The sequence below is a fragment of the Strigops habroptila genome, chromosome 7 (assembly GCF_004027225.2).
Source record: "Strigops habroptila isolate Jane chromosome 7, bStrHab1.2.pri, whole genome shotgun sequence".
NCBI lineage: Eukaryota > Metazoa > Chordata > Aves > Psittaciformes > Psittacidae > Strigops > Strigops habroptila.
In genome coordinates, this window is record NC_044283.2 from 31,146,573 (window position 1) to 31,160,147 (window position 13,575).

The following is a 13,575-nucleotide window of genomic DNA, read 5'->3' on the forward strand; positions in this document are numbered from 1 at the left end:
AGGAAAAATAAATGTTATACCTCATAAGTCAGTAGCAAAATACATTAGTTTTAATATCATTACACAGTTATGAATTTTATACAGAAAAGCAGGACACCAGCCAATTTCCTTCTCTTTTTTTCCAGCTATGTGAAGGAAAACCTGAACAAAAAAAAAGTTAAAAAAAACCCAAAGATCAAAAATATATCTTTTGATTATTTTTCTTTTACTATCAGATCTCTTCTGCTGATTTGAATAGGTTACCTAGGAGAAACAATGTATAGAAGTCTGTTTCAGATCTCTGATAGGAAATCCCCACTGCAGCAATATATATTATATTTGTGGCAGGCAATTGGCAAGCTACCTTGATCATGATAGTCCCTGGCTGACAATCACACAAAAGTGAGACCAGAAAGTATATCTTAAATATTTCAGCACTTGGATTTTCCTAACTACTCCTTTCAAGTACTTTATGAACAACGTGTATATAGATCAAAACATGCTAATTTCATCATTGCTGGCCAGCATCATAAAAGAATCATAAGAAAGCATATGGGCACACTCACCAACTTTTTAAGCAACCAAATCTTTCATAAAACTATTGAAGTTTCTTCATAAGATAAAAGTTTGCTGTTTTGAAACAATAGTATCTCTTTTTATAATACGAAAACATATGCAAGTGCTATATGTCATTCATTATCTGTCACCTTTTCATTGAAAATGCTGTCAAGGGGCTGCCTAAATGTAAAAGTAGCAAGGGCTAGTACACTGCACTGCCAAGACAGGTTTGGGTTTTGACCCCGAATACACTGCCTAATTCCCCAAATCAACAAGAAAAAAAAATATCAAAAAAGCATATGCAATACCTGATTATGAGATTATACCTTATTTTTAATCTCTTGCACAATCTTTGAAGGAGCATTGAGGAGCTGCAAGTGATCTGTTCTCAGAGATGCGCAGAGGTAGGAAATCCATCCTAAAGAGTAACCTGAAGAAGGGAGAGGAGGGAAGAGCATTAAGAAAATACAGATTCACCACATTAAAAACGCCAACAAAGCAGACAGAAAGTCTTAAGGAAAACTGCTAATAACCTAGAATTAGATGACTTGGGCTTTTCAGAGGGTATGTGCTGTGAATAAAACCCACAGAAACGTCTACATTTTTCTTATTGCAGTTGTTTGCCTAGCACCAGCATCAGAATGAAGAATATTTTAGCATTCTTCATTTAGTATAAAGAATACTTTACATAGTTAAAATTAGCAGACACATTCCTAGATAAAAGAATTTATCTCCTCATTACAGTAAACTTGAGGAGTTAACTGAGGTTATAAGCCACAAAACTAGAACCACTACAGAAATGCAGGTATCTTGGGCCCAAGTTTTAGTAATAAATCAAATGCAATATGGCACTTTCAATGGTACTTGAATACAAACCTGAGACATTTCTGGTCACATCAGACAATTTCATACTGCACCTTACAGTGCTCAGCAATCACTAAGCACGAAACTTACCCTAGGAGACTTTATGATTTTGGAATAGGTATGCATGACACCATGACCTAAAAGATTAAGTGTGACTGACTAGATACCATGCCACACACAGGTTTAGGGTTTAGTGTTCGTCAGTTTCTAGTTTATACATAAAGATTATAGCATAGAATTAAGTGCATTTGGTGACTGTTAAGTACTGAATTCTAGCTCACTACAGAAAGTTTGGACAAAGCAATCTTCTCACAGCAAAAATCTACTGCCAGTTTATTCAAAGAGGAATAAAACTGTAGCAAGAGCAGGTATTCTTTTGGATTAGCTGGAAAAAGATTAGTAAGAAAAAAACATGTATCCAGATCCCTACACTAAATTATAGGAGGTAGCTAAAGTGGTTTCTATAAAAAATAAAAAATAAAAAGGAAAAAGAGAGAAGTCTCTGATCTATGTTAAGAGCTACAGATCTGAAAGTTTGACTGGAGGGCCAGCAACACAGCATAGCTTTGTAGAACCATGTCAAGGAGTTTCCTGAACAGGAAAAGCTACCATCTGACATTTTAAAAATCAAACCCTGTTCTAAATCATATCTGGAATAGAGTAGCCTACAAACAGGTATCTGTATCTTCGTGTTAAAAGTTACCAAATGTGTAGACCATTTTAATAGGCCCATTCTGCAGCAGGTGAAATCTCCTGACAAATTTGCATAGTTGCATGTGTTGTAAGACTTTTCTGCACTTGTTTAGCTTGATAATTTATTAGAGATATTGTCCCCTTATAGGTGTTGAAATTAAGATTTAAAGACTTTAATAGGTAGTCCCAAGTTTGAATAGCTGGAGGAAAAGGCAGAACAACAAGCATAATGCAGTTCTGACTTTTCATGCTGTCATTGGATTATGCTACTTTTCAGAAAGTGTAGATGGCCAAAGTGGTGCCAAGTCTAAGAGATGAAGACACAGTCTTTGTTCAGCTGAAAAGAAAAAGAGCTTCTGGCTGGAGTTCAAAACTTAATAATGCACCTGATCAGTAGGCTCTCTAGTAAGGAAGACTTACAAGTTGTGAAGATCATCTTGGAGTTTGCAAAAAGTCCTGAGAATATTCCCCTTCCTATCATTTCATGACAAGTTCCCACCATGTTCATGACAAGTTCCAGCCAACTGGCTTCCACCCATACTTCTACTAGAAAAAGAAATTATATTTTTCTGGCTCAAGCAAAATAGGAGACATAGAATTAGCATTATAAGGATATTAATGACTTCATAGTTAATATTATTTTATGCTCCTACCTAGAAGCTTCAGCACGATAAGGGTCAACTGTTAAAACTCCAGTTGCCTATTGCCATCTTCTGATACTCTCAGCCATGTACAGATGAAACCACCCTAAGCCAAATCTAACCATGAGACCCATATTCATGTCTCTGGCACCTTCCAGCCGCTGGAATTAGAGATGGATGGTAGATCTCACATGAATAATAAAAAGACAGATATGTTCCCTGAAACACTGAGACTATTACTGCCAGGAACAAAGGAAACGCTTGTAATTTGAAAAGCGTCTTCCATAAGTATATGCTAGTGTAGATACGTATATATAAAAGATGACATTTGGGAGACAAATGTGACTTAACTTGAGCTCTGTTCATAAATCAAGTAACACTCATTACTTGAAGATATCCATGACAGTGGTTTGTGATATTTTAAGTGTGAATAAAGCATGATTCAATTTTCCTATAATTAGAAAAAATATATAAACCAGGACTTTACCACAGAAAGATTTTTATTAAGCTCGCTTTCAGTAGACTACCTTTCTAACACTCTTACTCCTTTCCCTGTGAATTGCATTTACTGGTGATTTTCTATAATAAGAGAACACCAAGACCATTTTGGATGTGTTCGAATTATAGAGCGCTACTGTCACCACTGTGTTAATTCAGTATTTTCTCTTTTTCCTGAACTTCCAGAATGGTTCTAGTGTCTGATCATGTTGCAGATGAAACAGTTATTTTGGCAAGGTGCCAACCAGTTTCTGTTTGAAACTTAATCTCTCTCCAACTGGCAACAGAAGTAACTGTTTGACCTCTTCCCTGTTCAGGGTTTTTTTCTCCCTATTTGCACACAACTTATTCATAAAGATGTCATGGTTAAGTATGTTCCACCTGAGAAGCTTTTACACCTTTATGCCCATGAATCTCTGACTGTTAAGAACCCATACAGAATTGCCAAAAGTGCTGCAAAACTTTGTATCAAAAACTAGCTAAAACTAGTGCCATAAACCAAACTTTCCTGATTAACATTTTGATAGGACATAACAACTGCAGAATGTTCTCTTTCTGTCTCTAGCAATATACTTATTGCCTTGTACTGAGACAAGAACATGTATATCCAGACATACTCTGACACTAAGTAAACTAACAGCAATGATTTCACCACAACACCTGAATATACCACAGCAAAGTAAATTGTTTTAAGAGAAATGTCTGATAGAGTGCAGATTGATGCAGACATCCAGGAAGTGTAGAATTCCACCCTCATATTATTCAATGTTGTGAAATGTTTACTTCTCTTTTCTGCCTCATAAAATGAAATGATCCAGAGGAGAATTGACTAATCTTAGGTCCTAATCTTAGCCAGGATTCTACAATGAATGCCCAAAATATAAGCCTGTCTTATTCTTACTCTCTTCCCCATGCAGTAGAGGTGTGGTATGGTCTGATCCCATGCAGCTATTGTTATGTTCATATAACTTCAATCTTCAAATGGTTGCACTACCAAAAAACCCTATCAAATAACTGCACAGAATTTAACAGCAGTGAAGTCAATATTTTTTTCTCTCTCATGAAAAGCAAAATGTTCAAATGCAGAGAAGATTTACAAAAGGCCTCCTTTCTGATAGCATCTCCATGCAGTATAGAGCAAAACTTAAGCATCTTAACCACAGTGTTCTCGGTATTTATGACCCAGGCTTTGTCCAGTACATTAAGGCAATAGTGAAGATGCATTTATGGTGTATAAAAACTGCCCTAGCTCTGTTTAGCTCTTTGCTGTACAGAAAAAGGAGCAAGGCAAACCTAATGGTTTGCAATGGTATAACTGGAGACATGGTACAGTGGTACTAGTATGATTACATAAACTGAAAAAAAAAAAAAAAATTAATAATCACACCCATAGCTCATATGGCTGCTGGTAAAGACCTATGTTTAAGTAAAACTTCACAAAGTTACTGAAGCATAATTGGATGGCTAGGAAAAGGAGTTAACAAAGCACATCAAGAAATTAAAATAGCTGGAAATGAAAGCTGATATTAAAATGTACTTGTTGAATGACTCTCACATGTCTGAAGTTAATTCTGCACAATCCTGGAGTGCTACTAGAGTGCATGGCCATACCAGTGATTTGAGCATGAAGGATAACATCAATAAGCTTATGACAGACAACCAGAAGACATAGACAGGACCAAACTGCTCCATGCAAACACAAATGGTTCAGACCAATGAAAGGACTATGTGCCTGTTAGACTAGCTGTCACTTTTTCTGATTATATCAGCTTGTCTAATAAAAAATACCCATTTCTAGAGGCACATGGGTTCTCCTATGTCCTATAACTATTACAGCTGGAAGACTTCCACAGAAGACAGTTAAAAATACTACCATCTGCATTCTGACCAAAAGCACAAAGATTAATAAAAGTAACTATTTTACTTCAAATATGCTCAGAAGTCAAGGTTACCCCTGGATTTCAGAACATCTCCTGCATGGCCAATATATTATTTCTGACACAAATTGGAAAAGAGAGTAGCAGAAAACAAAGCATGTGAAGAAATACAGAACTGGCATAGAAAACTCAATATCCAGCCAGCTCAGAGATCAAAGAGACAAGTTTTACAGCTACTAGGAGAATCAGTGAGAAGCAGAAAGTGGGGCTGCACCTTCTATACAAACTCCGTACCTACCTTGAATGGTTCTCCTTCCCCAGAAAAAAGGCACGGCAAAAATAAAGCAGCCAGTCATGCATTGTTTCAAGATGTGGCATTTTCTCTGCCTTCAGAGATTTCCCCTGAACTTCTTCATATTACAGCAGCTCCACAGCTTTCAGATTGATAGGTTATGCAAAATGTAATGAGTGATAAACTAGACCATTAATTCTAAACAAAACCAACCTCTCCCCCTCTATCCAATTGGGCTTTCTGAAACCACACAAATAAAACAACCACTGACAACTGAGGTTATTAGTCTAATGACATCTGAAAAGAGCTATTTTGAGGTGTTGCTTTTGCATCTGCCATTTTCAAACTAGAAAAACATTAACTGCATCTGAAGATCATGATGGACGGAATGTAACAGAGAGTAAAGAAATGCTGCAAGCAAAATGAAGAAAGAAAACACAGCATCTTTCTTCAATGGCAGTACATGAGAACTGACAAAGGAGGCTGTGGCAGATTTTCAATGCTCTGGGGGTTTTATACCGTTATTCATCACCACCATACTTGCTCCATTACATTTTGTTCAAGGATTATTTACATATATCTAAAATGGGAATGGGGCAAGAAAATGACAATCACGTATTGCTGCTCTTCTTCATCTGTATGTTGGCTAGGTGTTTGGATACAGAAGTTTCAGCTGATTATTTACCACTTATCCCCAGTTACTGGTCTGGACTGTGTTGTATCTGTGAAAAATAATGCACAATAATAATAACAAGAATTACAGCCCTTGTCATCTTCAAAGTACTTTTGAGATACTTGGATTAACAGTAAACTGCTAATCCAAAGAAAGATAACTCTGTTATTGGTATGATTTAAACACTGTGTTTGCTGGAAATGAATGGAATTATGCCCTGAGCAGCAGCCACTGGTTTTCCACACAATTTATATGGAATAAATTACTTTTTAACATGCAGAGGAAAAAAAATCTATTTAAAGCAAATGCTTTCATTCTCAGTCATTAATCTATTACTAATGTGACTCGGTGTCATCCATAAAATCATTATTTCATGGTAAGTTGAAGTGCATTACAATAGTATTTTATTAAACTGCATTCAGTGCATAGTAGATCTTCCACTGCCTGTTTTGCAGAATATTATAATGAAGCCTTTAACCTTTCTAAGTTGCATTTTGCTAGCCACAAAGTGCTGAAACACCTTTTTGTGTATCTGCATTTAATTTCTATTTGGCAGAGAGCAAAACGATTTTGTACACAGTCCATCAGTAATCTATGCTCATCCACTTGTCATTATAGATTGAAAGAAGTTCTGATATAGTAATGGCTCTAGCATGTTATATACTGGAAAATGCCTTTTGTTAACACCTTGGTTTGATATAAATGATATGTATGCAGTACTTGAATCGTGTTCACAAACTGAACTCAAATGAGTTATCTTGAGCTGGAGCCCACTGGGAGCATTGGCACCTGAAACATGAGCACACCTCTGGTACAGTATAAATATTGCTGCCCTCTCCTGGACTGTCTTTCTTGCAGACCTTTTCTCAGACCAACCTTTGCCATGGAGGTGGCAATCGCCTCCAGCTTCAGCAAGTTTAGGTCTAAATCACATAGGTTCTGTCATTAACCCTTAGTATTCCTACAGAGGGCAGAGACTTCCCTGTTTGTTAGTCAATACGCAGATGAGTTTGTGCTTCATAATTGGCAGTCCTGAGTTACTGTAAAGTAAATCAGTGGGATCTACCTGTTGTATAGCTGTAACTAGCATATAGACATAGCTCATCTTTGTCCTGACAATCTTCACAAAAAAACTTATGCAGAGATTATTCCCTAGAGGAGGAACTAAGATAAGAAAGTAGCCTCCTTAGGCTCCTCTGCACTCAGCAGAGAAACAACCTTCACCCACAGAAGCTTTTCATTCAGCAATATCAGGAACTTCTTACTCTGATACTGTTTCCCCTTGAACATATTGATAGGGAATATAATAAAAATATATAGTGATGAGAATCCTACATTAAAATTTTAAGCAATTCAGAGAATATTTATTTGTTTGTAAAGACAGTAGGAACCATTTGGCCAAAAAAAAAAAAAAAAAAATCCAGCATGCTGTGATTTGCATCAAGATTTCAAGAGCTAAGACTACTTTTTCTTTCAAGGTAACTGCAATACACTTCACAATTGTTGCAGGTTTGAAATATTACACACAGTGTGCTAAGAGACTCTCAATTTAAAAATGACAGTAAACCAAATAAAGTGAAATAATCTTTAATTCCCTTTTTAAATGTGCATTGGAATTCAATACAAATCTGTAAGGCACTCTCATAGGCAAAAAAAAAAAATAAGAAAGTTAAACATTCTTTCAAAAAACAAAGACAGTCACAAGGCAATGGTATGTGCATAAAATATAACCTTATCTGTAACTGATAAACAGTGAAATATGAATGTTCAGGTTTTGGACGCATTGCAATGTAATGTCATTTCTGCCTCATGACACTACTCGAGTAAATATTGGCACTGTAAATGATTTCTCATTGGGGTTAGGGGCTTGTATTCTCTTCATATCCCAGTAAAAAATAAACTCTTTAATAAATAAATATATAAAATAAATATATGCTATCTGGAGATGTATAAATAGGTCCATCCTGAAAAAAAGTTCCAGCTCATACTATGATGCACCAACATCTAAGGTCCATTGCTAAAGTGGAGGCACTATAACTTCATATACAGTTCTTAGGATTATTATTTTACAGTCCATTTATTTCTATTTCTTCCAGCTGTTGTCTCATCAGCATGATGCAGGTAGTTCTCTGCTAATTCATGGACTATAGGTAATCCAGACAAATTTGCCAAGATTTTGTTATTTTAAAAAAAGTCACACTCCCAACTCCCCTCTGGTTACTGGCTACCAAACAGTTCAGCAGGTTTGACGGAGGCTGGTCCACTGCCAGCTTTAAGGCTTGTCTCCTAAATCCAAAGGTTATAAACCAGATGCTCGCCTATCACAAAGCAGCTTCTTCCAATCCATCATCTCAGACATCTGGCAGGTTCCTCATGCTGGTATTGCCATGAAAGCAGAGGCAAGAGCTCCAGTATGGGTTTTTTTCCCTCAGTTGCCTCCCTCCTTAGCTGTATCCTAAGACATCTTTGTACAGTTCTGGAACTCTTTCAGGATCCACGGGCCGAGGCAAGAAATGTGTGAACTTCTGGTGTCTTTTGGACCTTGCCCCATCTCTGGGAGTACCGTCTTTGTTAAGCGCTACGAAGTATCGTCGCCCCGAATCTCCATGTTTGTACACATTGGATGAGTAAGTGTTGTACCAGTTCTCTTCAAACTGTTCCCTAAAGATGCATTCAGAAGTTAGTTTCTCCTACAAAAAGAAACAGCAAAGAAAAATAAGTCAAGCTGTTGCAAGATATCATAACACACAAAAAAAAAAAGATAAAAACAAATGAAATGTTTTAGGCTTTGCGTGGCCTTACTGTTCATTTAACTGTCAATACATCAAACCTACAAGAAGAGCATGTAAACTCGACACTGAGTCTGGAAGCCTATTTTAATCTTAACTATTTTAAAAACCTGTACATATACAATTTTGATTTTAAACATGAACTAGATAACTCTCAACATCTCTCTAAGGTGGCATTATTTATGATTTAACTAAAATACCTGGCCTACCGGAACTGTATTACGTAGAGTTGTATCTACCATTCCAGAAATTAGATTCGGGGGAAGGACTCAAGCGCAACGTAGCATATCAGGAAGGTTGGAAGGTCCCTTCCAACCCAAACCATTCCGTGATTCTGTATTTCCATGTGTTCTTTGCAGTGTGCATCACTTCTCGCATTTTAAACCACAAACAAAGGAATTGGAGAGACAAGTATTTTATCTCAAGATGTTTTAAGACTTGAAAGGAGAAGAGTCTAAGATTTATTTCCCTGAGAGTACTGGAAAAAACAAAGATTACATTTTTACGGTCATATGTTGAAGTTATTCAATAGATACAAATCAAATGCTTCGTTATTCAATGAAAATATTCCAGTCAGGATCTACAGATACTGCCAGTACTCTTGCACCACTCCGATTTTTCAACAGTGGCACCTAACTTTGACATAAGGTATTGTCCATTTTTGCCCAGCATTTGAAAGAATGCTTTTATGTTAAAAAACTGGTACCTGGAAGTACCACCTGCTGATTTGTAAAGGAGCATTAGGCTGTACATAAAGTAAATCAGGGAATTATACTAATTGTTGTTAATTTGTTCCATAAATATCCTTTTAACTTTTTTCCAGTTGCATTCAATGTTTTTGATGATGGAGTATGCACTATGATACCCTGGTAGTATTGATAAAAAGACAATTAGATAGCAGGCAACTTAAATGCTGTTCGAATACCTGGTTTATCTATTTTTTGGTCATAATTTAAGAGGAGCATTTCTTTTTGGTTGTCTTCATCTAGGACAGAGAAACTTTTCTCATCAAGAATTTACTATCCAAGGGTATACTGTATGCTTTAAAAATGTATTATACATTTTAACAGGCAAAGATGTTAGTGTTTTGAAAGCTAAGATGACCTCAGCTAGATATTTGAGGGGGTTGCACAGTGCTAAGAAGTGAATCAAAACCTCAATATGTATAAGCTGATATGAAAGTGGTACTTACAGAGCCATAAAGTTCTCCCTTCTCATTCATTCCAAGGTAAAGGCCACTGTCCACGCCTCTAATACTGACCAGTCCCACTGCCACACTGATGAATTCAAGGATACCTGGGGGGAAAAAAAAAAAAAAAAAGAGATTGCTTTAATTCAACCTGTAATCATACAATACGTAGCATCCAAAACACAGCTGAAAACAAGTAGAAAATGTACATGTTATAATAAATGTGGCTTAGTTTCTCTGAAATTTCACATACTGCATTTGAACATTCACAGGAAAGCAGCTGAGAAGCCTCATCTAGGAACAAGAGCCCTACACCATTTAAGAACCTGTTTTTTTCTTAATGTTGGATATGCAAGGATTTTACTCAGCACTGACGCTAAAGCCTTCAGTACTATGCAGTTGGAATCTATATTGATTATACACTATTTGCTTAACTGCCTACTCAAACATTGGAAGATAGGTTTGAACTACCTGAATATATACTTTACTTTCTCTATAGCATTATCTTAAAAAAACACACCCATTATTAGATCATTTGAATGGAAATCAAAGTACAGATGGGAATTTTATATAGCAGAATCTACCCACAGGAAAAAAAACTATTTGCCAGACATCTTATCTAGCATATGGGCCCACACCTCTTGACACAACTTGCTGTCTTCAGTGCAGGCTTTTTATGAGCATGAAATATGCTGCTTATTTGCTAATGTTTGGGTTATAATAATATAAACACTGCATTTGCCCAAAAATGCAATATATATTAATAATATAAAGTATTCACGAGATGAGGCACTATTTGAAGCCTGAATTTGGCAAGGGTATACTAACATATTTAACCAATTGATATGCACAGATTACAGTACATATAAAACATGAAAGAAAGGGAATGTGTGAACTGGCTTTTTGGAAGTTGTTAGCAGTATAAACAAAGCCTCAAAAAGAAGTTGTTCTAGAACCATACCTGAGATTCTGCTGTGCAGCACCAAAACCACAAAACATTTTAAAAAATCGGAATCGAAGATAAGTGGTTTTAAGTGGTGCATTTGATAATGACATTTGTCTATTTGCTGTGTTTATAGTTACTCTTTGTTATTCAGGACCACTTTTCACTCTCAGACAGATGGACTGTCTGGACTATACAACAATATAAAACGTTTTGAATTTTAATTGAGCTTTGCAGGTTTCTTATTCGTATTACCAAGCAATAAAGAAAATAAATCCTTTACAAAGAGTAAGCATTACAAACTCTGCTGCACGTAAATCATCCTAGTCTTCCAGATCCTGAAGCACAAAGTCCCATAAAAAGAGGTGGAGGTATTTTGTCTTTCTGGTATCATTTTCAAAGCCACCTTTTTTCAAACTCTAATAAGCAGGTGATTCAACCCACAAAGCAACCACATCAGACAAACCTGCCGAGAATAGTGGTAGCATAAAGGAAGAACATTTCTAAAAAGCCCAGTAAATGTTTGATTTGAGGCTAACTTTTTTTTTTTCTTTTCCTTTTAAAGCAAAGATTTATTTCATGTTTACATGCTGTAGGAAATCTTCCTTCTGAGAAGAACTGACTACTGCTCTTTTACTTCTGAAAACATCCATGTGTTATAAAAGCAATTAAGAGCCATTCCAGCAGATTGTTTTGACTATGGGGAGGACGATAGGAAACTCTTTAATCACCTTTTTACGACTTCTAAATCAATACACACAAAAACTCACATGTACTTGACAACGGCAGGTTTGTTCAGATGTCCAGTTCCTACAACTACTACTTAGGATTTCCTCTTGTATCACAGGAAACATTTACATTTTGGAGTAGCTTCACCTCCTTTTGGTTTATTGACAGAGAAAGTTGACTGGGAAGCATGTTAAGGATTTGAGCAAAGAGGCATTTTAGGCCCTTCTGCTTCAACTTTCCGCCCTGCAAACCAAAGCAGTCTAACCCAGCCTAAAGGTCAGCATGCCGGAGCCCATGAGCTGTATTATTCTACGAAGACCCAAGGAGCTGCGATACAGACAGGGAACACCGAAAGAATCGGTCCGACTTTCGACTCTCCCCACTAAACCTGCAGCCGCGTTACCGCAGTGGCAGCCAACCAAGCAGCAGCGGAGCCCGGCAGGGGATGCACAGCCCCTCGCCCTACTGCAGCCCCAAGGTTCGATATCGCGCATCCCGCCGGTACCGGGAGCTCATCCCCCTGCCCAGCACCACCGGCCCCGCACCGCCTTCCCGGGAGCACGGGACACACATGCACACACGGACACGCGCAGGAGCACGCTCGCTGGGTGATGCGCGCTCTCGCGCAAGCCCGCGGGCTGAGCACGACCGAGGCCGTACCGCAGCCGCCTACCGAAGAGGCTGTGGTCCTGGCGGGTGCCGCGCACGCTGCCGTCGGGCAGGATCTGCAGGTGGAAGCCGGTGCGGCAGTACAGCTGCCGCCGCCGCAGGATGCCCTGCAAGTGCGCCAGGTCCGCTGCTGCTGCTGCTGCTGCTGCTGCTGCCGCTGCGCCGCCGCGGGCCGCCCGCTCCGGCGGAGCCCGGCGGTCCCCGAGCAGTGCCGGGCGCTCCCCGGCGGGCGGGAGCAGGAAGTGGGCGCCCACCGGCTGCCCCAGGCCGTCCAGGCCGCCCAGGAAGCCCCCCACCTCGGCCAGCGGAGCCATGGGGGCGCGGGGCGAGCGGGCTAGGGCGCGGCGGCGGAGAGCGGCTGCCGGCCTCTCCCGGCGGGCATGTGGGGGTTCGCGGCGGGGCCCCAAGCATGGGGAGCCGGCAGGGCCGAGCCGTGCTGAGCTGAGCCGAGCCGAGCCGGTATGAGCCAGGCGGCGCGGTGGTGTTTATACGCCCCGCGTGTGTATATATATATACGGCGGTCTCCCTGACATATGCTAATGAAGCCCTCTGCGGGGAGGCTGCGTTTGAAATTGTAAACCGGCTCCCCCTCTCCTCGCACCTTCCTCTGATCTTAGACGGCGGCGGGGAGCGAGCTCCGGGCGCACCCCCCGCGCCCCGCCGCACACAGCCAGTCATCGGGGAGGCGGGGGAACGGAGTGGAGCGGGCAGCGGGGGGCGGGCAGGCGAGAGCGGGGCCCCGGCAGGAGCTGCCGGAGCATTACGTGGACAGGTGCAAGGAGAGGCAGGAGGGAAGAAGGAGAAAGGGCGTTACCTGAGGGTTAGACCTGCCCAGACACACATGAAAGAAAAAACACAAAGATCTGACAGTTTTACTCCCTGTTTCTAAAACGCTAATAAAATGTACATGCATTACCCTTCCCTTTTATCGCTTCAGCTACAAGGAGGGGAATTTCTACAGAAATTGGCATAGTTGGGAAGGTGTTTTCCCCTCTGCAAATTCTCCCTTGCATTTAATTTATCATTAATGTGACATGAAACCGATTTATAGCGCTTGGGTATCGACACAACGTCTTAAAAACATAAATGGGCATGATCTCGTGGTTTGTGATAAATATTTTCAAAACCTGCAGAGAAGAAAGAAAGACTGAGAAGTGGCTCACCTAATCCATCTTCTTTGG

The 13,575-nt window shown here is 39.5% G+C and overlaps 1 protein-coding gene across 1 annotated transcript; it reads right to left on the bottom strand.

The window, feature by feature from the left end:
- Positions 1-8,203: 8,203 nt before the first annotated feature.
- Positions 8,204-12,927, bottom strand: FGF20 (fibroblast growth factor 20). The gene is given in 3 exon segments (XM_030492418.1): positions 8,204-8,765; positions 10,057-10,160; positions 12,399-12,927. Coding segments are annotated over 3 exon segments (879 nt in total). The 3' UTR covers positions 8,204-8,519.
- Positions 12,928-13,575: the final 648 nt, after the last annotated feature.